Source organism: Entelurus aequoreus, linkage group LG18 (assembly GCF_033978785.1).
Source record: "Entelurus aequoreus isolate RoL-2023_Sb linkage group LG18, RoL_Eaeq_v1.1, whole genome shotgun sequence".
NCBI lineage: Eukaryota > Metazoa > Chordata > Actinopteri > Syngnathiformes > Syngnathidae > Entelurus > Entelurus aequoreus.
The window spans coordinates 3995033-4022164 of NC_084748.1; the positions used below are offsets into that span (position 1 = coordinate 3995033).

The window sequence follows — 27132 nt, forward strand, 5'->3', positions numbered from 1 at the left end:
GCGGGCCGCAAATGGCCCCCGGGCCGCACTTTGGATACCCCTGCCACTTTTTTTTTTTACTTGAGGTGCGTTCAAGTGTCTCAACAGTGATGGGTCAATTCTACATTCGTTAAAAATGCATTGAGTTAATATGAACCTAACACATGTAAGCAGCTGATAACGTCGTTTGATGTCGTGTTCCTTTTACGGCTATGCTTATCAGCTAAGGAGTGTAGTTTCGTGTGAAGAGCTTTCGAGTAAAGGGAAAAAAGAACCATGTTTAGTTTGTACCTTTGAAGTGGCACTCGGCCAGCACCATGTGTACAACTTCAGGGTCCAAGTGGGAGAACATTTCTCGCATGTTTTGGCTGATCTTCTGCCTGTCGTCGCCTTCTATGCTGGGGGGGAAGTAGGACGCCATGGCGACAGGGTAACCCGGACCGAGGCTTTCCCCCACTGGCTGCCCACCGGGGACTCTGGCCGGGCTTTGTCCGTTTTTCTTCCTGCGAGGCATGACGCCTTCGACGAGGTGAACTCGTCACTTGCTAGCGAGCAGCTACGGCTAACTCGCACCAGTCACCGCTCCTCTTCACATATTTAGGCTCCGGGGGATAAAACATTGCCCTCTCTCTCTCTAAAAAAACAAACAAACAAAAAAAACAACGAATAATGCGTTATAATCTTATGCCTGCAGTAAGTGAAATGTACAACGTGACGACAACAAACCCTTAAATTAGCTAATGGTCGACACCGGAAGTCACAACACTGATTTCAAAGTAAAAGCTTCCGTAAAACTTTCAGTTGGCTACAATCATTGACGCCGATCTACCTGTCTGCCAATGGATGCCCAGCAGGGCCGGCCCGTGGCATAGGCCGTATAGGCAAATGCTAAGGGCGCCGTCCATCAGGGGGCGCCACGCCAGTGCCACAAATGTTGGAGGGGAAAAAAAGAAAAAAAAAGTTGGTACTATTATTTCTAAATACATAAAATAATCCCACGTTAATTAAAATGCAAAGTAAAGCCTATTTAATAGAAATATTATTTGTTACAACATTACGCCCCCCCTCCCCCGGCACGGTGCGCCCCCTCCCTTCCCGTATCATGACTCTTTTTGGACGTCACCACATCAAAAAATCAACACAAGATGTCAAAACGGCCAAAACTGTCAGGTGCCCAGGGAAGAAAAAAGAGAAAAGAAGAGGAGAAACGAGAAAAAGACAGACGTAGCAGGTAGGTAACGTTAGCCTACATGAAATTATTGGTCTGTTACAGAATGTGATAGTAACCTGGCTTTTTAGCATTAAGCTAATGTTACATGATTCGGCAATTACTAATCAATAAATAGCTAGTTCTGTTTTAACGTTGGGTTAATATTGTGGAGGGGGCTAAATTGTTATGGAAAATAATAATGTAACGTTAGGTAATTACAGTACTCCCTGGTGTACAGTCATTTGTAAGTCATTCTAGTTAATGCAATATTAAAAAGCACAAATAGAGAACTCTGTAGGATCCCCTTTTTTTGTAATATAGTTGTTAAAGTCATACTGGTTTGATATCTTGTTTTTTGCGGTGCCTTATTTATATTGTATTTTTAATGTATTTTATGCAACTTGTTGACACGTTTTATTTTGTGTTATGTATGTAAAAAATATTGTATTTCATATATTCATTTTTTATTTTTTGTATTCATTTATTTATCCATTTTTTTTTTTTATCTTGTTAACTATTCTGATTGTTAATTTGCTTTCTTTAAGTCAATCAATCAATCAATGTTTATTTATATAGCCCTAAATCACAAGTGTCTCAAAGGGCTGTACAAGCCACAACGACATCCTCGGTACAGAGCCCACATACGGGCAAGGAAAAACTCACCCCAGTGGGACGTCGGTGAATGACTATGAGAAACCTTGGAGAGGACCGCATATGTGGGTAACCCCCCCACCCCCCCTCTAGGGGAGACCGAAAGCAACGGATGTCGAGTGGGTCTGACATAACATTGTGAAAGTCCAGTCCACAGTGGATCCAACACATCAGCGGGAGTCCAGTCCACAGCGGGGCCAACAGGAAACCATCCCGAGCGGAGACGGGTCAGCAGCGCAGAGATGTCCCCAACCGATGCACAGGCTAGTGCATCGGTTGGGTAAGTAAAAAAAAAAAAGGTCAAAGACAAAGCTATTCGGTTTCTTGTGAGTATATACACTTCATTGCCGATGTGGGGGGGGGGGGGGGGGGGGGCATCTAAAATCTTGCCTAGGGCGCCAGATTGGTTAGGGCCGGGCCTGATGCTCAGTGTGTGTGTATTAGTGTTGTCCCGATACCAATATGTTGGTACCGGTACCAAAAGTATTTTGGTACTTTTCTAAATAAAGGGGAAAAGGGGACCACAAAAAATGTCATTATTGGCTTTATTTTAACAAAAAAAAATCTTACAGTACATGAAACATATGTTTATTATTGCAATTTAGTCCTTAAATAAAATAGTGAACATACTAGACAACTTGTCTTTTAGTAGTAAGTAAACAAACAAAGGCTCCTAATATAACTGCATATTGTGTCATTTATCTACCTATTATTTTGTCAAAATTATTAAGGACAAGTGGTAGAAAATGAATTGAAGTGAATTATATTTATATAGCGCTTTTCTCTAGTGACTCAAAGCACTTTACATAGCGAAACCCATTATTTAAGTTACATTTGAACCAGTGTGGGTGGCACTGGGAGCAGGTGGGTGAAGTGTCTTGCCCAAGGACACAACGGCAGCGACTAGGAGGGCGGGGGCAGGGATCGAACCTAGAACTCTCAAGTTGCTGGCACGGCCACTCTACCAACCGAGCTATGCCGCCCCAATTATTAATCTACATGTTCATTTACTGTTAATGTCTGCTTATTTTCTGTTTCAACATGTTCTATCTACACTTCTGTTAAAATGTAATAATCACTTATTCTTCTCTTCTTTGATACTTTACAATAGTTTTGGATGATACCACACATTTAGGTATCAATCCGATACCAAGTAGTTAGAGGATCATACATTGGTCATATTCAAAGTCCTCATGTGTCCAGGGACGTATTTCCTGACTTTATAAACATAATATACATTTTTTTTAAACAAAAGAAGATTTTGTGATGTTAAAAAATATCGATGTAATCATAGTAGCCTATGGCTACAATAATTTGGTTGGTTTGAATGGGAATTTCCAAAAATTAGGGAATTTTGGTAAAAGTGGGATTTTTTTTGAAAATGGTATAAAAAACTTGAATAGTCTGAAATATCGATGTAATCATAGTAGCCTATGGCTACAATAATTTGGTTGGTTTAAATGGGAATTTCCCAAAAATTAGGGAATTTTGGTAAAAGTGGGATTTTTTTGAAAATGGTATAAAAAACTTGAATAGTCTGAATGAGTTGAAATGGTTGGTGTTGAAATGTATCAAATCGGTCGAGAAATGTTGAAGTAGTAACATGTTGAATTGAAAAATGGTATTACGGAATTCCTGGAATTTTGGGAAAACCGGGAATTTTTCCAGTTCAAAAAACAACTTAGTTTTTTGTCCTGATTAAGAAGAATGTTTTGACGGTGGAACGGTTGAAGTGGGTTGAAAAATGTGGGAGGAGTAGTCGCCAGAAAAAAGGGTGGAAACAGGGCTTTGGAAAACCAGGAATTCTGGAAAATTCTGGAATTTTTTTTAACTTGGTAAAAGGGAAGTTTGAGTTTCCAGGATGGTGGAATGTTGATGGTTAGAATCGGTTGAAAAATGTGGGAATTGCGGAACTTTGAAGAATGTCCCATTGGTTTGAATGGGAATTTCCCCAAAATTTGGGAATTTACGGTAAAATTTGGAATTTTTTGGAAGATGGTAAAAAAAACTTGAATATTCTGAATTAACTGAAATCGTTGGTGTTGAAATTCTTCAAATCGGTTTTGAAATGTTTAAGTAGTAACATGTTGAATTGAGAAATGGTATTACGTAATTCCTAGGATTTTGGGAAAACCGGGAATTTTTCCATTTCAAAAAACAACTTTGTTTTTTGTCCTGATTAAGAAGAATTTTGATGGTGGAACAGTTGAAGTGGGTTGAAAAATGTGGGAGGAATAGTCGCCAGAAAAAAGGGTGGAAATAGGGCTTTGGAAAACCAGGAATTCTGGAAAATCCTGGATTTTTTTTTAACTTGGTAAAAGGGTAGTTTGAATTTCCAGGATGTTGGAATGTGTTGAAGGTGGAATGGTTTGAATCGGTTGATAAATTTGGAAATGGCAGAAGTTTGAAAAACGGCCAGTTCATTTTGAATGGGAAAAATGTCCAGGAAAACCCGGAATTCTGGGAAATCTGGGAATTTTTGGAATCAAAACATTAGGTGGACAAAAAGAGACAAAGAAGGAATGACATAAAACACGTCTTTCTGTAGCAATGTAGGAGAAAATTGTACATAACAAACTACGGTGAGTTCAAAGACCACCGAAATTATTAGGACAAAACAGCGCTCACCAAATACTCCCATCAGAGAATCATGTTTAATACAATTTATAACAATTAGAAAGGTTTGTTTCATGTTTGTCCACCTACAAAAACCATATTAAAACAAAAATATATATTATTTTCCGTCATTTTTTTCCATTTTCATCAATTTTTAAAAAAAGCTCCATTTTGAAAATAGTAAAAGCTTGAATAGTCTGAATGAGTTGAAATGGTTGGTGTTGAAATTTTTCAAATCAGTCTTGAAATTTTTAAGTAGTAACATGTTGAATTGAGAAATAGTATTACGGAATTCCTGGAATTTTGGGAAAACCGGGAATTTTTCCAGTTCAAAAAACAAATTAGTTTTTTGTCCTGATTACGAAGAATGTTTTGACGGTTAAACGGTTGAAGTGGGTTGAAAAATGTGGGAGGAGTAGTCGCCAGAAAAAAGGGTGCATATAGGGCTTTGGAAAACCAGGAATTCTGGAAAACCCTGAACTTGGTAAAAGGGTAGTTTGAATTTCCAGGATGGTGGAATGTGTTGAAGGTGGAATGGTTTGAATCGGTTGAAAAATGTGGAAATGACGGAACTTTGAAAAACGGCCAATTCATTTTGAATGGGAAAAATGTCCCGGAAAACCTGGAATTCTGGGAAATCTGGGAATTTTTGGAATTTGCCAGGGAATTTCGGTAAAAGCGGAACATTTTTGGAAAGTTGTAACAACTTCAATAGTCTGAATGAGCTGAAATGTTTGGTGTTTACATTTTTAAAATCAGTCTTGAAATGTTTAAGTAGTAACTTGTCGAATTGAGAAATAGTATTACGGAATTCCTGGAATTTTGGGAAACCGGGAATTTTTCCAGTTCAAAAAACAACTTAGTTTTTTGTCCTGATTACGAAGAATGTTTTGACGGTTAAACGGTTGAAGTGGGTTGAAAAATGTGGGAGGAGTAGTCGCCAGAAAAAAGGGTGGACATAGGGCTTTGGAAAACCAGGAATTCTGGAAAACCCTGAACTTGGTAAAAGGGTAGTTTGAATTACCAGGATGGTGGAATGTGTTGAAGGTGGAATGGTTTGAATCGGTTGAAAAATGTGGAAATGACGGAACTTTGAAAAACGGCCAATTCATTTTGAATGGGAAAAATGTCCCGGAAAACCTGGAATTCTGGGAAATCTGGGAATTTTTGGAATTTGCCAGGGAATTTCGGTAAAAGCGGAACATTTTTGGAAAGTTGTAACAACTTCAATAGTCTGAATGAGCTGAAATGGTTTGTGTTTACATTTTTAAAATCAGTCTTGAAATGTTTAAGTAGTAACTTGTCGAATTGAGAAATAGTATTACGGAATTCCTGGAATTTTGGGAAAACCGGGAATTTTTCCAGTTCAAAAATCTGGGAATTTTTGGAATTTGTCAAGGGAAAGCCCGCTATTCCCGAATAGACTAAAGAGTTTGAAGTTGGAACGGTTTGAATCGGGTGAAAAATGTGGAAAGTATAGCGCGCCAAAATCTGGAGAAGAAGAAGAAGTTGAAGAAGTTTAAAAAATAAATGAATTTTGGTGTAGAAAACCAACAACAAGCTGTGGACCAAAAATGGCCCCCGGGCCGCACTTTGGATACCCCTGCTCTATTCAGCTCAGTATAGTAAATACTATTTAATGGCATAAAAACAAACACAGCCTGTAACAAAAAACTATTAATTTCACGCAAAATTTTAATTTACTTTCTTGATTTTTTTCTTGCTATTTTTCTGTATCCCAGACGGCTACTTCTTGTTCCCGCCAGGTATTTTCTCGTGTAGTACCCCTTCAAGACAAAGGGGGGCGCTCTACGCTTAGCCGTCACACGGATAGCAGTGACTGAACGGACCGAGCTTTGTGCCGAAAACTAAACCTAACCTGTGTCAGACTAATGAATTAAATCGGCCATCCTGAGAGGTAAATACTGCCAATGGGGGTTTAATTCGCACTGTTTGAGAAGCATTCGCACGGGGGAGCAAGTTATCGGGCAGAAGAAGGCTGAGGTAGCAGCAGCACAGCAGCAACTAGCGGCGGATGCGTCGAAGTGTAAAAAAGACTGCCTTAAGTACACTCGCTTCATGTTTAAACTCCTCAAAGTTGTTGCGTTTGTAGGGGAGCCCAGCCCGTGACTGTCCGGGCCGGATATTCTCGCGTCAGGCGTACTTAAATGCCGGTGTGCTTGTGTATGGACGGAGATGTGATGGTTTGTGGCCTACACTTTGCAATTAGCCAGCTAGCATGCTAACACACGCTAGCAGCTGTTAGCTTAGCATCTCGCCGTGCTTCCCGCTAAATGCTAGCCTCAAGCTAATCATGTTTGCACCTGGCTAACATACTTCCTCGCCTGACAGCACACCTGTTGTTCCGTACGGGACGTAAACACTGCAATTTGGTGCATAATGTGTCCAGGTGCATCCGTAGCGATGGAGCTAATAATCTGCACATTCTCGCCTAAATGTCCGCTTAAATGTTCATTCCGACTGTTTGTTTTGGGAACTAAAGGATTGGAGGACAAAAGGGGTGATTAAAAAGGCGGTTTCCTGCTGGAGTGTGATGTTGAACTTTTTGTTTTCCGGCCCGCAGAGGCCAGCAGAAGACGGCGAGGACGAGACGTCAACAAGCATGGAGTTCCCGCAACAACAGAAGCCGGCGGGGGACGGCAAGATCTTCTACCCGCCTGGAGTCAAGGAGATCACGGACAAGATCAGCAACGATGAGGTGGTCAAGCGGTTAAAGGTGTGTGCATGTCTTTCTGCTGACACCCAATCTTCCTCTAACTTTATAAACTAGCACCGAGATTATGTTGTCATGTTTAGAACGCATGTTTTCAAACTGTTAAAGGTGACCGATGATGATTCTAATCTACATTTAAAGGCCTACTGAAATTATTATTTTTTATTTAAATGGGTATAGCAGATCCATTCTATGTGTCGTACTTGATCATTTCGCGATATTGCCATATTTTTGCTGAAAGGATTTAGTATAGAACGACGACGATAAAGTTCGCAACTTTTGGTCGCTGATTTAAAAAAGCCTTGCCTGTACCGGAAGTAGCGTGACGTCACAGGAGGAAGGATTCCTCACAATTCCCCGTTGTTTACAATGGAGCGAGAGAGATTCGGACCGAGAAAGCGACGATTACCCCATTAATTTGAGCGAGGATGAAAGATTCGTGGATGAGGAACGTTAGAGTGAAGGACTAGAGAGGCAGTGCAGGGTGTATCTTTTTTCGCTCTGACCGTAACTTAGGTACAAGGTCTCATTGGATTCCACACACTCTCCTTTTTCTATTGTGATTTGTATTTTAAACCACCTCGGATACTATATCCTCTTGAAAATGAGAGTCGAGAACGCGAAATGGACATTCACAGTGACTTTTATCCCCACGACAATACATCGTTGAGGCACTTTAGCTACGGAGCTAACGTGATAGCATCGGGCTCAAATGCAGATAGAAACAAAATTTTAAAAAACCCTGACTGGAAGGATAGACAGAAGATCAACAATACTATTAAACCATGAACATGTAAATACACGGTTAATAATTTCCAGCTTGCTGAAGTTTAACAATTAAAGCTAACTTAGCTACGGAGCTAACGTGATAGCATCGGGCTCAAATGCAGATAGAAACAAAATTTAAAAAAACCCTCACTGGAAGGATAGACAGAAGATCAACAATACTATTAAACCATGAACATGTAAATACACGGTTAATAATTTCCAGCTTGGTGAAGTTTAACAATTAAAGCTAACTTAGCTACGGAGCTAACGTGATAGCATCAGGCTCAAATGCAGATAGAAACAAAATTTAAAAAACCCTGACTGGAAGGATAGACAGAAGATCAACAATACTATTAAACCATGAACATGTAAATACACGGTTAATATTTTCCAGCTTGGCGAAGCTTAACAATTGAAGCTAACTTAGCTACGGAGTGGCGGCGGGCGTTGTAGCTTTCGACGACACCCCGGCCGCCATCAGAGTCGGCAAGAAACATATATTTCCCCAAAGTTACGTACGTGACATGCACATAGCGACACGCACGTACGGGCAAGCGATCAAATGTTTGGAAGCCAAAGCTGTACTCACGGTAGCGCGTCTGCTATCCAGCTCAAACACAACACAACCTCCTGATTGTGTTGCTGTAGTCGGCCGCTAATACACCGATCGCACCTACAACTTTCTTATTTGCTGTCTCCATTGTCCATTAAACAAATTGCAAAAGATTCACCAACACAGATGTCCAGAATACTGTGGAATTGTTCGATGAAAACAGAGCAGTTTGTATGGTGACACATTGGGTACGAATACTTCCGTTGCCGTCGTGACGTCTTGCGCATACGTCATCATACATAGACGTTTCCAACCGGAAGTTTAGCGGGAAATTTAAAATTGCACTTTATAAGTTAACCCGGCCGTATTGGCATGTGTTGCAATGTTAAGATTTCATCATTGATATATAAACTATCAGACTGCGTGGTCGCTAGTAGTGGCTTTCAGTAGGCCTTTAACATGCTTCTGTGTGGTTTAGATCAGTGTTTTTCAACCACTGTGCCGCGACACACACTAGTGTGCCGTGAGATAGAGTCTGGTGTGCCATGGGAGATTATCCGATTTCGCCTATTTGGGTTAAAACAGGGGTGTCAAACTCAAATACAGAGTGGGCCAAAATTTAAAACAGAACAAAGCCGCGGGCCAAGGTTGAACAAATTAACCTTTTAATAGGGACCCAAACAAGTTTTGCATTGAATATTGAACAAGCAAGGCTTATGTAACTTTATAGTGACACGCCAAATCGAGTTTCAATATCCAAATAATAATACAAAAATATCAATGGCATATCAAATACAATTTTAATTAAAAATTGAATGCCTCTTTTCTATTTGCAGCCTTCTGAGGTAATTATCAACATTAACTTTTTCCACAGGCTAATAAATTTGAAAATAAAATAATGAATAAACCAACCATTCAGGACTTTAAACTGCTCAGTATGCAACACACTGATCTAATCTCATGTGCCCAAGCCAGATACCTGCCATCTTTTCTTGGATGCTAGTTCATTAATGTCGGGGCTCAGGCTTTGAGCTAAGGCAACCTTCATTATCGAACGGAGGTGTTCATCAGTCATTATATCTCGTAGTCCACCCGGACCACAGTCTTGGGGGCGTGCCTTAAAGGCACTGCTTTTAACGTCCTCTACAAGCTGTCGTCACGTCCGCTTTTCATCCATTCTAACAACGTGCCGGCCCAGTCACAAGATATGTGCGGCTTCTGTGCGCACACACACCTGAATGCAACGCATACTTGATCAACAGCGATACAGGTTGCACTGAGGGTGGCCGTATAAACAACTTTAACACTGTTAGAAATATACGCCACACTGTGAATCCACACCAAACAAGAATGACAAACACATTTTGGGAAAACATCCGCACCGTAACACAACATAAACACAACAAAACAAATACCCAGAACCCTTTGCAGCACTAACTCTTCCGGGACGCTACAAAATACACCCCCCGCTACCACCAAACCCCCCCCCCCCCCCCCCCCACCACACACACACACCTTGTAGCGTCCCGGAAGAGTTTGTGCTGCAAAAGGGTTGTGGGGATTTGTTCTGTTGTGTTACGGTGCGGATGTTCTCCCGAAATGTGTTTGTCATTCTTGTTTGGTGTGGATTCACAGTGTGGCGTATATTTCTAACGGTGTTAAAGGCCTACTGAAAGCCACTACTAGCGACCACGCAGTCTGATAGTTTATATATCAATGATGAAATCTTAACATTGCAACACATGCCAATACGGCCGGGTTAACTTATAAAGTGCAATTTTAAATTTCCAGCTAAACTTCCGGTTGAAAACTCCTTTGGATATGACGTATGCGCGTGACGTAGCCAGTAGAACAGAGGTATGGCTGCCCCATTGAGGCCAATACAAAAAGCTCTGTTTTCATTTCATAATTCCACAGTATTCTGGACATCTGTGTTGGTGAATCTTTTGCAATTTGTTTAATGAACAATGGAGATTGCAAAGAAGAAAGTTGTAGGTGGGATCGGTGTATTAGCGGCTGGCTGTAGCAACACAACAAGGAGGACTTACTTGGATAGCAGACGCGCTAGCCGATGCTAGCCGCCAACCGCATCTGTGATCGGGTGAAGTCCTTCGTCGCGCCGTCGATCGCTGGAACGCAGGTGAGCACAGGTGTTGATGAGCAGATGAGGGCTTACTGGCATAGGTGGAGCGCTAATGTTTTTATCATAGCTCTGTGAGGTCCGGTTGCTAAGTTAGCTTCAGCGTCGTTAGCAACAGCATTGTTAAGCTTTGCCAGGCTGAGAATTATTAACCGTGTAGTTACATGTCCATGGTTTAATAGTATTGTTGATCTTCTGTCTATCCTTCCAGCCAGGGATTTATTTATTTTGTTTCTATCTGCATTTGAGCCAGATGCTATCACGTTAGCTCAGTAGCTAAAGAGCTTCGCCGATGTATTGTCGTGGAAATAAAAGTCACTGTGAATGTCCATTTCGCGTTCTCGACTCTCATTTTCAAGAGGATATAGTGTCCGATGTGGTTTAAAATACAAATCCGTGATCCACAATAGAAAAAGGAGAGAGTGTGGAATCCAATGAGCCAGCTTGTACCTAAGTTACGGTCAGAGCGAAAAAAGATATGTCTTTCACTGCATTCTAGTCCGTCACTCTAACGTTCCTCATCCACGAATCTTTCATCCTCGCTCAAATTAATGGGGTAATTGTCGCTTTCTCGGTCCGAATCGCTCTAGCTGCGATGAAAACAATAGGAAAATATGAGGAGGTGAACAACTGACTACGTCACGCTACTTCCGGTAGGGGCAAGGCTTTTTTTATCAGAGACCAAAAGTTGCGAACTTTATCGTCATTGTTCTATACTAAATCCTTTCAGCAAAAATATGGCAATATCGCGAAATGATCAAGTATGACACATAGAATGGATCTGCTATCCCCGTTTAAATAAAAACAATTCATTTCAGTAGGCCTTTAAAGTTGTTTATACGGCCACACTCAGTGTAACCTGTCAAGTATGCGTTGCATTCACTTGTGTGCGCGTGCAGAAGCCGCACATATTATGTGACTGGGCCAGCACTCGTTGGACCGCATGAAAAGCGGACGTGACGATTTTCGGGAGGGGCACTGAAATTTGGGAGTCTCCCGGGAGGGTTGGCAAGTATGAGAATTAGCGGTGAATGCGGTGTTACCGCGGCACCGCCGCTGTATATAATCGGCAGGCCAGCTCTAGTGTTAATTTGATGTCACCTCAAGGGCCAAGTGAAATTACACGGCGAGAGTTTGACACCCATGGGTTAAAACGTTTTTTTGCAAACTATAACACTACACACAGGAATACACCAAAACATTCAAAATAAGTCAGGGTGTGATGTGACAGGTGGTGACAGTTCACCTACTTTGAGACAAGAGCTATAGTGATGCATGCTTGGTTATGGTTTGAATTCATATCCAACAATTGCGAGAACGACTTTTTACTGTCAATATCGGCTGCTGAGTTTCATTTTTTAAATGTTTTCTGCTGGTGGTGTGCCTCTGGATTTTTTCAATGAAAAAAATGTGCCTTGGCTCAGAAAAGGTTGAACAACGCTGGTTTAAATGATAGGTGTTGGATATGCGTTGGTGTAAATGTGGAAAAACAAGGTCTGAATTGTCGAAATGAAGTCTCTGCATTTGACCCATCCTCTCTTGAGGTTCAGGAGCAATGGGCAGCCATCGTGCCGCGTATTGTATCTAGGGATGATACTCGAAACCGGTTTTCCCGGTTGTTCGATAAGAAAAGAACCGAGTCCTCGGACTCGAATCCCTTTTTGAGAACCGGTACCCGTTATCGAGACCACTATAGCAAAGAAAAATAGCTGGTTCTTTATTCGAATCCCTGGGAACGAATCCCGTCCCGACCAGAAATGCCCCGTGTGACATCACAAGAAATTACGTCAGTAGCTCAGTCATTAGGCGCAGATAGGGAAAGCAGGAAAAAGGTGTAATAAAGTTCAAAACAAAAGGTATAATCCAATGAATAACTTTACTGAGAGATTTGAGCAGGGTACAAACACATGACGAACACTTTTACGACCAACCGGAAACATAGCAACCAGGCTAGCAACGCACCTCCTTTACGGCAGCTGTCGCAACGTTCTTAAAGCAACCGCAGCACATACATATATATACAACACATCTCCCTTTTTTAACTTCTGTTTTTCTTTCCTTGTAAACAAAACAAAATCACACTGTATTTGTGTTGTCTGTCTAATTATAAATAATGCAGACGAGGCGTGTTGGCTGAGTTCTTGACGTTTACTTTCACAGCGTGCTCATAAACTCATTCTTAGCTGCCGGTGGCGACATGCAACAACACTTTTCGGGGCTCCCGTTGCATGCTGGGTAGTGTAGTTGTTATTTTCCCTAGCTCATAACAGCACAACTTGCCCCCTATAAAGAAAGATTTTAACTCAATAAAGTGTATTTCTTTTTTTAGCTTTAACTTTTCATTTTTTAGCATTGTAACCACATTTGCAAACAACTTTTCTCTTCATAGAATTTTCTTTCAATAAATAAATAAAGTGCAAAAATGTCAAAGCATCATAACAAACAGTTATGTCAAATAGCAGCAGAAGTGCACTTTTTGGAGAGCTGTATTATTTTCAGTTTTGTGCCCAAGGGACTGATTTTATTTAACACTATATTATTATTTATACACTTCTAGTGATCACAGAGACAGGTTGTTTTTGTGTTACTGTATATATTTGTTTTTCTGAAAAATCCCACTTAATATACACTACCGTTCAAAAGTTTGGGGTCACATTGAAATGTCCTTATTTTTGAAGGAAAAGCACTGCACTTTTCAATGAAGATAACTTTAAACTAGTCTTAACTTTATAGAAATACACTATACATTGCTAATGTGGTAAATGACTATTTTAGCTGCAAATGTCTGGTTTTTGGTGCAATATCTACTTAGGTGTATAGAGGCCCATTTCCAGCAACTATCACTCCAGTGTTCTAATGGTACAATGTGTTTGCTCATTGGCTCAGAAGGCTAATTGATGATTAGAAAACCCTTGTGCAATCATGTTCACACATCTGAAAACAGTTTAGCTCGTTACAGAAGCTACAAAACTGACCTTCCTTTGAGCAGATTGAGTTTCTGGAGCATCACATTTGTGGGGTCAATTAAACGCTCAAAATGGCCAGAAAAAGAGAACTTTCATCTGAAACTCGACAGTCTATTCTTGTTCTTAGAAATGAAGGCTATTCCACAAAATTGTTTGGGTGACCCCAATTTTTTGAACGGTAGTGTACTTTGGGTAACAACAGTCAGTATTTATTTATTTTATTTTATTTTTTTAGGGGGGGTAACAGTCAATATTTATTTATTCATTAGATTTTATTTTTTTCTTATATAATAAAAGTGAGCTTTTGTTAAACCAAATATTGTGTGTTTTTTTCCATATACAACAACCTATTTGGACTCGATAAGAGAATCGATAAGGAATCGGTTCGATAAGAGGATTCGATAATAGGCTCGAACTTGATAATTTCTTATCAAACATCATCCCTAATTGTATCGGCTTCTTTGTCGCTGAAGCGTCCATGTGTGGGCAATGTGGCCGTCATGTCCTGCCCAAAGACACAACGGCAGGGACTAGAACAGGTGTCTGCAACCCAAAATGTTGAAAAAGCCATAACTTGTATTTTTGAGCCTGAACATGAGGATGATCCCCAAATTTTAGAAGCTGTGTGCTGAACAGATGCAGCTTTATTGATTTACTAAGCATCACGTAGCATTATTGCTAAGTGCTAAACAAGATATACAAACCTAATAAAACAATCACTTACTTTACAATTTACTATACAATAGACTCAAAAACTCTTTTGTCCCACACGCCATCAGACTGTACAACTCCTCTCTGGAGGTGAAGGGGGATACGAGGATGACAGGGGATGCAAAACAATAACATACAGTACACCCCCATTATTTATTATTTACTTTGTACTTTTAAAACTATATCTCAATTCTGTACACTGCTGCTGGAATTAAAATTTTCCTGAAGGAATTAATAAAGTACTATCTCTCTCTACCTCTACCTCTCTCTAATTTCTGCTCTAACTGGGATGCCGACTGATGGGATGTTTATATCTTCCCATTTAGATGAAGAATTAATCATAATCCTCAGAGGTGGGAATCTATGGGCAATTCACGATTCGATTACGATTCGATTAAAAATCGATTATTCATGCATCTATGTATATATCGATGCAGTTTTATATTTATTTTCGTTTCACTAAATAGGCGTTTATCACATGCAACTTTAAAAAACTGCATTTGTAATACAAGACAGTTTAATTCCCACATTTATTAAATTAATGTGAATGTGTGTAAACTGGAATATAAGTGCCAACAAATACATCGATCATTGACGTTTAATAAGCGATGCATCTAAAAATCGATTATTTCCCCCAACTCTAATCCTCACGAATCGTTAAAAAAAGAGGCTTTGCAGCAGCTCAATATGTCAACATAGCGGCATAAGCTAGTGAGCTCTCTGTGATCACGGCGCCGCTAAAAATGGTTTGTCTGCATTAGCGCTTATAATAACAATATCGCTAATGCGTGGTTAACATTCAGGTCACGACATGTAAATAAAGTATTGTTGGTGGTTTTTGGATGTTTTTAGAGGTCTTGATGGGCAGAATAATGTACTCCCATTATCTACATTGTTAGCCACCTCCTACTTGGCATCTTTTACAAATTAGGATGCATAAGAAATGGAAAACACGTGGTCTTGTCTTACATAGGGATTGTGAAGGATAGGCATAACATAACATGTAATGGTGGTTCTTTGGTAAATATATATATAAAGTAAAGGCCAACATTTGGACACATCTTCTCATTCAATGCATTTTCTTTATTTTCATGACTATTTACATTGTAGATTGTCACATCAAAACTATGAATGAACACATGTGGAGTTATGTACTTATCACAAAAAGGTGAAATAACTGAAAACATGTTTTATATTCAAATTTATTCGAAATAGCCACCCTTTGCTCTGATTACTGCTTTGCACACTCTTGGCATTCTCTTTTCAAGAGGTAGTCACCCAAAATGGTTTTCACTTCACAGGTGTGCTTAAAGCTCATGGAGAGAATGCCAAGAGTGTGCAAAGCAGTAACCCGAGCAAAGGGTGGCTATTTTGAAGAAACTAGAATATAAAACATGTTTTCAGTTATTTCACCTTTTCACATGTGTTCATTCGTAGTTTTGGTACCAATTGATTTCAATCAATTAGTATCGCGGTACTTTATTAGTACTGGTATACCGAACAACCCTAGTAGGCACTGATCCAATTAAAAGTAGATTTGCGGAAAATCATCCTTTATTTAGCCGTAGGACGGTGATGCTGTTGCAGTAGAAGGCTTACCTAGCTACGCAACAAATCGTGCTAACATTGCTAACGTATCATTCATACATCTCTAACCTACTGTTATTACTTACCTTTTCATTGTCTTCTCCATTGCCATACATAGTAGTCACTGAGCCCGCCATTAAAAGTAGTTTATTGAAAAATCCATCTTTTTGTGAAGGTCTGTGGTTGAAGTAAAGCTAATCTTTGCACACACTCGAAGCCACTTCTTCACAGATGAAGGCACATTGCCACGAATCATAAAAGGTAACAGAAAGGCACTTTTTACTTCAGATGTGGCTGAAACTTAGTGTAGTGACTTGCGCCGGTTGAAGCAACAACAAACATTTCAATTCATTGGTTTGCATCATGGATTTGATCAAAATAGTACCAAAAAGACGAGAACGTTTTCCCAAACATGATCAGCTTACTTCTGTTTTGTTAATGAAAGTAAACCTTCTGATTTGAGCAGAAAACATGAAAAAAATGTCCACATAAAATTACTTTCACGGGGAGTAGCTAGGCCTGTGTCAATATTCGATAAGTCAACTCACCAAACGCTAAGCTTGCCGGCCTCGATAATCGCCATGTGTATGCGTTGTTACAGTTTACAAGAGCAATCCGTTTTTTGCTTTGGTTTCAGCAGCTGCAGGTGTTTGTACTACAAATAAATGGTAGTAATGGTGACAGCTGTAAGACTCCCGACAGTTAGTATTACATTATTGAAATAAAATGATTACTAAAACGTTATTGATAAGCACACGTTGATGAAATTATGGAGACCAATCAGCGTTAGCTATCTTAAATGCTATCATGTAAACAAGCGACATTAACGTCTTTCCCCATGAGGAAACTTCTTCCCCAATCTAAACTTGTGTACACAAATTACTGCCTAAAGCAGTGTTTTTCAACCTTTTTTGAGCCAAGGCACATTTTTTGCGTTGAAAAAATGCGGAGGCACAGCACCAGCAGAAATCATTAAAAAACGAAACTCAGTTGACAGTAAAAAGTCGTTGTCGCAATTGTTGGATATGACTTTAAACCATAACCAAGCATGCATCACTATAGCTCTTGTCTCCAAGTAGGTGTACTGTCACCACCTGTCACATCACACCCTGACTTATTTTGACTTTTTTGCTGTTTTCCTGCGTGTAGTGTTTTAGTTCTTTTCTTGCGCTCCTATTTTGGTGGCTTTTTCTCTTTTTTTGGTATTTTCCTGTAGCAGTTTCATGTCTTCCTTTGAGCGATATTTCCCGCATCTACTTTGTTTTAGCAGTCAAGAATATTTCAGTTGTTTTTATCCTTCTTTGTGGGGACGTTGTTGATTGTCACGTCATGTTCGGATGTACATTGTGGACGCCGTCTTTGCTCCACAGTAAGTCTTTGCTGTCGTCCAGCATTCTGTTTTTGTTTACTTTGTAGCCAGTTCAGTTTTAGTTTCGTTCTGCATAGCCTTGCCTAAGCTTCAGTGCTTTTTCTTAGGGACACTTACCTTTTTGTTTATTTTTGGTTTAAGCATTAGACACCTTTTTACCTGCATACTGCCTCCCGCTGTTTCCGTAATCTACAAAGCAATTATCTAGCGGCCGCCACCTACTGATATGGAAGAGTATTACACGGTTACTTTGCTGAGCTCTAGACAGCACTGACACTCAACAACAACACACAATTTGCAGACTATAATTACTGGTTTGTAAAAAATATTTTTAACCCAAATAGGTGAAATTAGATAATCTCCCACGGCACACCAGACTTTATCTCACGGCACACTGGTTGAAAAACACTGGTCTAAACAACTGCGCTACTGTATTCACATTAAACAGAAAGGCGGTGCTGTATATGCACAAAGTTATTGATTCAAATCCCACAGTGTCAAGTTGAAACACACGGACCCCTTTCAACAGGAAGTGTGCAACCAGCGTTCCTGTTCGCTCACCCTGTCACACCCATGTTTGATTGATTGATTGAGACTTTTATTAGTAGGTTGCACAGTGAAGTACATATTCCGTACAATTGACCACTAAATGGTAACACCCGAATAAGTTTTTCAACTTGTTTAAGTCGGGGTCCACTTAAATTGATTCATGATACAGATATATACTATCATATATACTATCATCATAATACAGTCATCACACAAGATAATCACATTGAATTATTTACATTATTTACAATCAGGGGTGTGGAGGGGGGGGGGTAGGATATGGACATCAAGTAGTGGACGTAGAGAGAGAGAGAGAGATCAGAAGGCATAAGAAAAATTATCTGCATTTGATTGTTTACATTTGATTATTAGCAATCCGGGGAGGGTGTTAGTTTAGGGTTGTAGCTGCCTGGAGGTGAACTTTTATTGCGGTTTTGAAGGAGGATAGAGATGCCCTTTCTTTTATACCTGTTGGGAGCGCATTCCACAATGATGTGGCATAGAAAGAGAATGAGTTAAGACCTTTGTTAGTTCGGAATTTGGGTTTAACGTGGTTAGTGGAGCTCCCCCTGGTGTTGTGGTTATGGCGGTCATTTACGTTAAGGAAGTAGTTTGACATGTACTTCGGTATCAAGGAGGTGTAGCGGATTTTATAGACTAGGCTCAGTGCAAGTTGTTTAACTCTGTCCTCCACCTTGAGCCAGCCCACTTTAGAGAAGTGGGTAGTAGTGAGGTGGGATCTGGGGTGGAGGTCTAGAAGTAACCTGACTAGCTTGTTCTGAGATGTTTGGAGTTTAGATTTGAGGGTTTTGGAGGTGCTGGGGTACCAGGAGGTGCATGCGTAATCGAAAAAGGGTTGAACGAGAGTTCCCGCCAGAATCCTCAAGGTGCTTTTGTTGACCAGAGAGGAAATTCTGTAGAGAAATCTCGTTCGTTGGTTAACCTTTTTGATTACCTTGGTTGCCATTTTATCACAGGAAAGGTTAGCCTCTACAATGGAACCTAGGTAGGTGACCTCATCTTTCCATGTGTGTCTGCTCTTGAACGGGTTTGTCCTGGAAATTACATTTTGTTGTATTGTGCAGTGACAATAAAGTTCCTTCCTTCTTCCTATTCTTGAGTGAGAGATAACTCTCACAATTTCAACAATTGTTGACAGCTTGTGTGTGGAAAGTACAAGAGTAAAGGTCATTAACTGTCTGGTAAATGTCTTTGCTGATCATGCCTGCTTTTGTTTTGGATGTAAAACAAGCTTTACTTGTGTAGCTACTTGAGAGAAGCATGATTGCATATTTTAGGAATCATTTTTGGATTAGCATCGGACCTTGTGTTGAAGATGTTTTTAAATGCCTTAGGAGGGAATTTGTGTTTTTATGACTCCCATTGTATTCTCTCAATGTGTGTGGGACCATGGGAAAACATGTTTAGAGTATATCTGAAGGAGCTGTACAATCCAAATATACGCAGATTCAATACCCACATGGTTCCTCAGTGTAGGCAGCTAATGTGTTAGCAGTGTGAGTGTGGCTTCTTCTGCTAAGTGAAGGTGTTTTATGTCATGCTCTGCAGTCTGTTTGCCCCCCCCCCCCCCCCCCCCCCACACGCTGTCTGCCTCCTGCGCTTTCACATACTTTTGTCAAATATTATGTGGTAGTTGTCAAACTATCTGCCCAGTATACTGACATATGTAGGGATGTAACGGTATGTACATTTCTTATCACGGTTATTGTGACCAAAAAGATCACGGTTATAATTATTATTGCAGAATTTGTAAAACTGCTCAAAATTTTCTAAAATGACTTGGACTGAAATCTTTTATCCAAGTTTTATTTGAAAACAAAACAAAATAACACATTCAAAAAGATGTCCTGGGCAGCACGGTGGGACTAGGGTTAGTACGAGGGCCTCACAATACGAAGGTCCTGTGCTCGGCATCTTTCTGTGTGGAGTTTGCATGTTCTCACCATGGCTGCGTGGGTTCCGTCCGGGTACTCCGGCTTCCTCCCACCTCCAAAGACACGCACCCGGTGATTGGTTGATTGGCAAAACTAAATGGTCCCTAGTGTGTGAGTGTGAATGTTGTCTGTCTGTGTTGGCCCTGTGATGAGGTGGCAACTTGTCCAGGGTGTACCCCGCCTTCCGCCCGAATGCAGCTGGGATAGGCTCCAGCACCCCCCGCGGTAGAAATTGGATGGATGGTAAATTATGTCCTTTGTAGAAGAACCGTTATTGTACATAACTGTTTTACGTACCTAAAGTATAAATTGTGAAAGCAATACAAGCATTATGAACAATACCGCCACACCTGTATATTTTGATGTGCCCTTTTTACGGCCGGTGCGGTGCGCCGTTTTGTCATCATCGAATTGATCTTTGAAGATTGTGTATTCGATATGAGAGGTGTCAAGCCTCTTTATTTGTGTTGGCCAAACTGTTGTACTGATAGGAGGCGTTGGAGAAGATAGGAGGCGTTGGAGAAGATAGGAGGCGTTGGAGAAGAACAAAACTTGTTTATTTGACTTTATCTTCATTAGCCAAACTGCTTTGTGTTTTATGTTGATATCAGAAAGTAAACACCAAGTTTTTTGTTTGTTTTTTACATGTGACAAAGGTATTACTTTAAAAACCATTCATGTGACACAGCATTTTGTTAATTTGTTTTTGTGTGTAGTTAATTCCTATATGACATATTTCTGCTCAAACTCTTAATGGATCTGTCCCGATGCATCATCTACATGTAGATATTTATGTACACAACTTAAATAAATAATACAAAAAAATAACCTCTATCAAAATGTAAAAATAGAGAAAAAGGCATCATGTAATGACAAAATGCTGACAAGTTGATATTTTTAATGACTAAAACAAACCTAATATTTGTCTTTAGATATATGGATAACGTGTATCTATAGCCTTTTTATTAGACATTACAAATGACACGTTCACGCCCCAACATTGCTTTACCTAACAATCAGTAATCATTATTTCAATATTGATAACAATAATCTTAATTATTACTTTGGCCATAATTGGCAGCCCTATATCTCATACGGGAACACTATTTTTATCTATATGTAAAAAAGTGCAGTTACTTCTTATGGCCGTCAGGTGCAATCTTTCAACATTCTTTATGTATGTATATATATACATATACAGTCGTGGTCAAAAGTGTACATACACTTGTAAAGAACATAATGTCATGGCTGTCTTGAGTTTCCAATCATTTCTACAACTCTAGTTTTTTTGTGATGTAGTGATTGGAGCACATACTTGTTGGTTGCAAAAAACATTCATGAAGTTTGCTTCTTTTATGAATTTATTATGGGTCTACTGAAAATGTGAGCAAATCTGCTGGGTCAAAAGTATACATACAGCAATGTTGATATTTGCTTACATGTCCCTTGGCAAGTTTCACTGCAATAAGGCGCTTTTGGTAGCCATCCACAAGCTTCTGCTTGAATTTTTGACCACTCCTCTTGACAAAATTGGTGCGGTTCAGCTAAATTTGTTGGTTTTCTGACATGGACTTGTTTCTTCAGCATTGTTCCAGGCGTTTAAGTCAGGACTTTGGGAAGGCCATTTTAAAAACCTTAATTCTAGCCTGATTTAGCCATTCCTTTACCACTTTTGACGTGTGTTTGGGGTCATTGTTCTGTTGGAACACCCAACTGCGCCCAAGACCCAACTTCCGGGCTGATGATTTTAGCTTGTCCTGAAGAAATTGGAGGTAATCCTCCTTTTTCATTGTCCCATTTACTCTCTGGTAGGCATGTTGTTCTTGGGATTAAAGGCCTCACCTTTTCGGTTTGTAACCGAGTCTAATGACTGCATCACATGAGCCCTATTTAAATGGGCCCAGAGAAGTCAACAGGTGTCATCAATCATAATCACTCACATGAAGTTAAGAGGCCATGCCATGAAGCTAATTTGATTTGATTGTAACTTTTCTACATCACCAAAATTGATAATGTATGTTGCTGCATATATACTTTTGACCCAGCACATTAGCTCACATTTTCAGTAGACTCATAATAAATTCATAAAAGAAGCAAACTTCATGAATGTTTTTTGTGACAAACAAGTATGTGCTCCAATCACTCTATCACAAAAAAATAAGAGTTGTAGAAATTATTTGAAACTCAAGACAGCCATGACATTATGTCCTTCACAAGTGTATGTAAACTTTTGACCACGACTGTACATGCATGCTTTGGAGCCCCTGCCTAGAAAGAAAATAATGTTTGCCTTGGTGCCTTAAATATGAGCCCTCCTTTAAGGCAACACTTGCCTTGTCCTTAAAAACGTTAAAATTCGAGGCCTGGTACGCTATTATCACTGTATTAAGGCCACGGTACGATATTATTGTAGTACATGTCCAAAAAAAGACTTAAAAATGCCATAATGTTTAAAATGAAGGGGCAGTAATGTTTAGGGTAAACACACTTACTGTAATTGAACACAAACATTTTATATATTTATTACTACGAGTATTTTTAAGTGCAAAAAATAGTGGATGTTCCAGCACAGTGTCTGTCTTTCTGAGAAGCAGTGTCCTCTACAGTGGACATATTTAAATGATCAGTTGGGAAAATGCAGTGTAGAAAAGTCAACTCACATTTTAACTTTTAATGATGTAAATACCTCACAAGTTGACCTTTACATTCGCCGGTTTCATCTTTTCCGGGTGTTGGTGGCTTATCAAGTACCGTAGCTTCGGCTTGCAGCAGTTGAGCCTTGACCGAGTCTGAATCGAGATGAATGTGGCGCGCTACGCCACAGAGGTTGTTTTCGCTAGGGTTTGTTTGTCTCTTTGTTAGCAATACAACTCAGTTACAGCATTTTCCGGACTACAGAGGACACCGGTATAATAGCCGCACCCACTAAATTTGAGGGGGAAAACAATATTTTTCCATATATTATCCGCACCAGACTATAAGCCTATATACATTGCAAAATTAGTTATTTACACATAAAAATTCTGTAAATGTTTATTTACTTATCTTAATTGTTTCCAAACGGTGCCTTAAACACGGCAGTAAAACGGCTTATCAAGCATAACAGAAGTCATCGTCATAGACCAACTATCTGCGGAAGCTAGTAAGTACCCATATTTTCCAGGCCATAGGGCGCACTTGATTATAAGGCGCACTGCTGATGAATGGTCTTATTTCACATGTAAGACGCACCGGATTATAAAGCGCATTAAAGGAGTCATGTTATATATTCTTTTTCTAAATTTAAAACACTATCTTGTGGTCTACATAACATGTGAAGGTGGTTCTTTGCTCAAAATGTTGCATAGATGATGTTTTACACGTCATCTTCAAGTCACTTCAGGATGTGCCGTTTTGTGGGCGGGTCTTATTTACGTGCCTCCACTTCGACAGCGTCTTCTCCCCGTCATCTTTGTTGTAGCGGTGTAGCGTGGGAGTGGAAGAAGTGTCAAAAGATGGCGCTAACTGTTTTAATGACATTCAGACTTTACTTCAATCAATAACGGAGCAGAATCTCCTCATCCGTGGCTCACTAGTGCAACAACACCCAAAATGTGTCCCGTGAAAAACTGTCTGACCGCAACTCTCTAATAGCTAAAGTTCATTGGGTGAATAATGTAAACTCACTACACCGGTATGTTTTAGTGCTTTCATGGTGAGTTTACTGACAGATATAAGTAAGAATTGTATACTACTTCATATTAGAAATGGCAACAGTGGAGGATGAATGTCCCATAACAAGAAGATAGAGAAAAAGAAGAAGCTTATCGACTACGGCTAGGGCACCGACTACAAAGGCGGAATCGCACAATTTTTCAGGACTTATGCAGATCCCAAATACAGATCAGCAGGTACTAAAAGGTAAGAAAAGTTGCTTTTGCATAATATTGCGAATCAAAAAGCCAGATAATGTCTTACCTTATACACACACCATAATAATACTCCTATGTTGAAGCACAGTACAATCCATCAAGCTGTGTGGCTTCATAGCTTACCAAAGTCCTACTAAAACACTTTGATAGATTTTTGAGCGCCGTGTGTAACGTTCTATATTTTCAGTGGAACATATAACATTTTGGTGGTGTTTACTTGAGTTATATTGCCATCATAGTGCAGTCTACATGTATCTCTTATGTTTGACTGCCATCTACTGGTCACACTTGTCATTACACCATATACAAAATAAAATTGCTTCGAGGTCGGTAAACACAACCAGAATTATTCCATACATTAGGCACACCGGGTTATAACACTGAGTTTTGAGGGGGAAAAAAGGATTTTAAGTGTGCCTTATAGTCCGGAAGTATATATGTAATGTAGTGCGCCTTATAATTTGGTGCACCCTATGATCCGGAAAACGCGGTATAACAATAAGGGCTTCCACCACCATATTCTATGCCATGCAACGCTCACGTTATTTTCTTTTGTTGCTCTGCTGCACAGATGGTGGTGAAGACCTACATGGACATGGATCAAGATTCTGAAGAGGAGAAGCAGCAGTATCTCGGCCTCGCACTCCACCTCGCCTCAGAATTCTTCCTCAGGAACCCCAATAAAGATGTGCGGCTGTTAGTCGCCTGCTGTCTGGCTGACATCTTCAGGATCTATGCCCCTGAGGCCCCTTACACCTCCCATGACAAACTCAAGGCAGGGAATGGAATCTTATTACACAGGAAATGTTAGTTTGACAAGCTAACAGATGTCAAATATGTTCATCTCACACCTGCAGGACATCTTCCTCTTCATTACAAGACAGCTAAAGGGACTAGAAGATACCAAGAGCCCCCAGTTCAACAGATACTTTTACCTTCTGGAGGTGACACTTTGACACATTTTGGCAGTGTGCAGAATGTATTCATTAGTGTTTTCTTTGTGTTTGTCCTGTAGAACCTGGCGTGGGTGAAGTCCTACAACATATGTTTTGAACTGGAGGACTGCAACGAAATCTTCACCCAGCTTTTCAAAACCCTTTTCTCTGTAATTAAGTAAGGCATCTTCTTTTATTCCCAACACGGTGTGATTTAACAATGCTGCTCAGATTCAGCATAATGCAGCAAAAGGATGAACCAATGACCCAAACATACTCTGCTGCAATGATTAGTCCACAATACAAATTTCTTGACAGAAATGTATTGTCGACGTGTACTAGTATGGGCCACTACTTTTAAATATATGTATACCTTTTTATTTCTTGTGGTAAATAATGTCAGTTAAAGAATTAAGCCAATGTTTTGATGATGATCAGAAATGTTCATGTTTTGCACCTTTTATCCCTTTAGGTCAGGGGTCGGCAACCCAAAATGTTGAAAGTGCCATATTGGACCACAAATACAAAAAAGTCGGTCTGGAGCCGCAAAAAATTAAGACTTAAATAATTGTTATAAAGCTGGCAACAGATGATGTAATGTACCGCATTTTTCGGAGTATAAGTCGCACCGGAGTATAAGTCGCACCTGCCGAAAATGCATAATAAAGAAGGAAAAAAACATATATAAGTCGCACTGGAGTACAAGTCGCATTTTTTGGGGAGATGTATTTGATAAAAGCCAACACCAAGAATAGACATTTGAAAGGCAATTTAAAAACACTGGTCGAAAATGCATAATAAAGAAGGAAAAAAACATATACAAGTCGCACTGGCCGAAAATGCATAATAAAGAAGGAAAAAACATACATAAGTCGCACTGGAGTATAAGTCGCACTGGCCGAAAATGCATAATAAAGAAAGGGAAAAAACACATAAGTCGCACTGGTCGAAAATGCATAATAACGAAGGAAAAAAACATATACCGTAATTTCCGGACTATAAGCCGCACCTGACTATAAGCCGCACCAGCTAAATTTAGGGGAAAATACAGATTGCTCCATATATAAGCCGCACCCGACTATAAGCCGCAGGGTTTTGATGTGTAATTAGCGTAGTATATAGGGGTTCCTGCTACCACGGAGGGGATTGTCGGGACAGAGATGACTGTTTGGGAACGCAAAGCGTCCCATTTATTAACTATAAATCTTTCAATCATTCAATCAAACTTTCACATCTTTGACATGGCGAACAGCATTCGTGCAGAGTACAAATAATACAACGGTGCAAAGTAATACAAAGTGCTCGCCTGTACGTTATCAAAATAACCAGCCTACCGGTATATGAAAAGTCAAGTCTTTAATCATTGTGTCATCGTCTTCCTCCTGCGTACTAAAACCACCGAAATCCTCTTCGTCTGTGTCGGAGAAGAACAGGCCGTAAATAAGCCGCGCCGTTGTATAAGCCGCAGGGAACAGAACGAGGGGAAAAAGTAGCGGCTTATAGTCCGGAAATTACGGTATAAGTCGCACCAGCCGAAAATGCATAATAAAGAAGGAAAAAAACATATACAAGTCGCACTGGCCGAAAATGCATAATAAAGAAGGAAAAAACATATATAAGTCGCACTGGAGTATAAGTCGCATTTTTGGGGTAAATGTATTTGATAAAAGCCAACACATTTGAAAGGCAATTTCAAATGTCTAAAGAATAGTGAACAACAGGCTGAATAAGTGTACGTTATATGAGGCATAAATAACCAACTGAGAAGGTGCCTGGTATGTTAACGTAACATATTATGGTAAGAGTCATTCAAATAAATATAACATATAGAACATGCTATACGTTTACCAAACAATCTGTCACTCCTAATCGCTAAATCCCATGAAATCTTATACGTCTAGTCTCTTACGTGAATGAGCTAAATAATATTATTTGATATTTTGCGGTAATGTGTTAATCATTTCACACATAAGCCGCTTCTGAGTATAAGTCGCACCCCCGGCCAAACTATGAAAAAAAACTGCGACTTATAGTCCGAAAAATACGGTAATCTGTCTGTAGCCGCAAAAAATTAAGACTTACATAAGTGTTATAAAGATGGCAACAGATGATGTAAGTGGCTAATTAGCTTACTATCAAAATGACTTTAAAAGTCTTATATAAGTGTTATAATGAAGACAACGCATAATGTAAGTGGTTAAGTAGCTACTGTATATTGGCCTACTATCAAAATGACTGTGTCGCAGGCTGAAACAAATCTTCGTTGACCGAAATGTTGAAATTTAATATTTATTCTACACATTTTTACAACATTGGAAAACATTAGTAAAACTTCTCAGAGGGTGAGATTACTCCTGGAAATGACTGTCTTAGAATGGCCAAAGGTATAGATGTGTGTGTCCAAGTTAAAGGAAACGGCAGGTTGTCTTCTTCTAATGGATTTATTACAATCTTTGCAAGCTGGGTAACGTTTGCTGTGGTCTGGAACAACATGGCAC

The 27132-nt window shown here is 39.8% G+C and overlaps 2 protein-coding genes across 3 annotated transcripts in view; one reads left to right on the forward strand and one right to left on the reverse strand.

Annotated features, from left to right (window-relative positions):
- The window catches only part of n4bp2 (NEDD4 binding protein 2), a 40989-nt gene extending 40160 nt beyond the window's left edge, over positions 1-829 (reverse strand). The window contains exon 1 of the mRNA XM_062026310.1: positions 271-829. Coding sequence (XP_061882294.1) covers positions 271-493 — 223 coding nt within the window. The 5' untranslated portion in view covers positions 494-829. The remainder of the gene's footprint in view (positions 1-270) is intronic.
- Positions 830-6191: 5362 nt separating this feature from the next.
- Positions 6192-27132, forward strand: part of pds5a (PDS5 cohesin associated factor A) — a 64994-nt gene continuing 44053 nt past the window's right edge. The window contains exons 1-5 of one of the 2 annotated variants that reach the window (XM_062026312.1): positions 6192-6374; positions 7041-7193; positions 24271-24474; positions 24557-24643; positions 24715-24812. In XM_062026312.1, the coding sequence (XP_061882296.1) occupies positions 7080-7193; positions 24271-24474; positions 24557-24643; positions 24715-24812 (503 nt within the window). In that variant the 5' untranslated portion in view covers positions 6192-6374; positions 7041-7079. Of the gene's footprint in view, positions 6375-6484; positions 6661-7040; positions 7194-24270; positions 24475-24556; positions 24644-24714; positions 24813-27132 lie in introns of those variants that run through there. The other variant, XM_062026311.1, reaches the window with a different exon arrangement.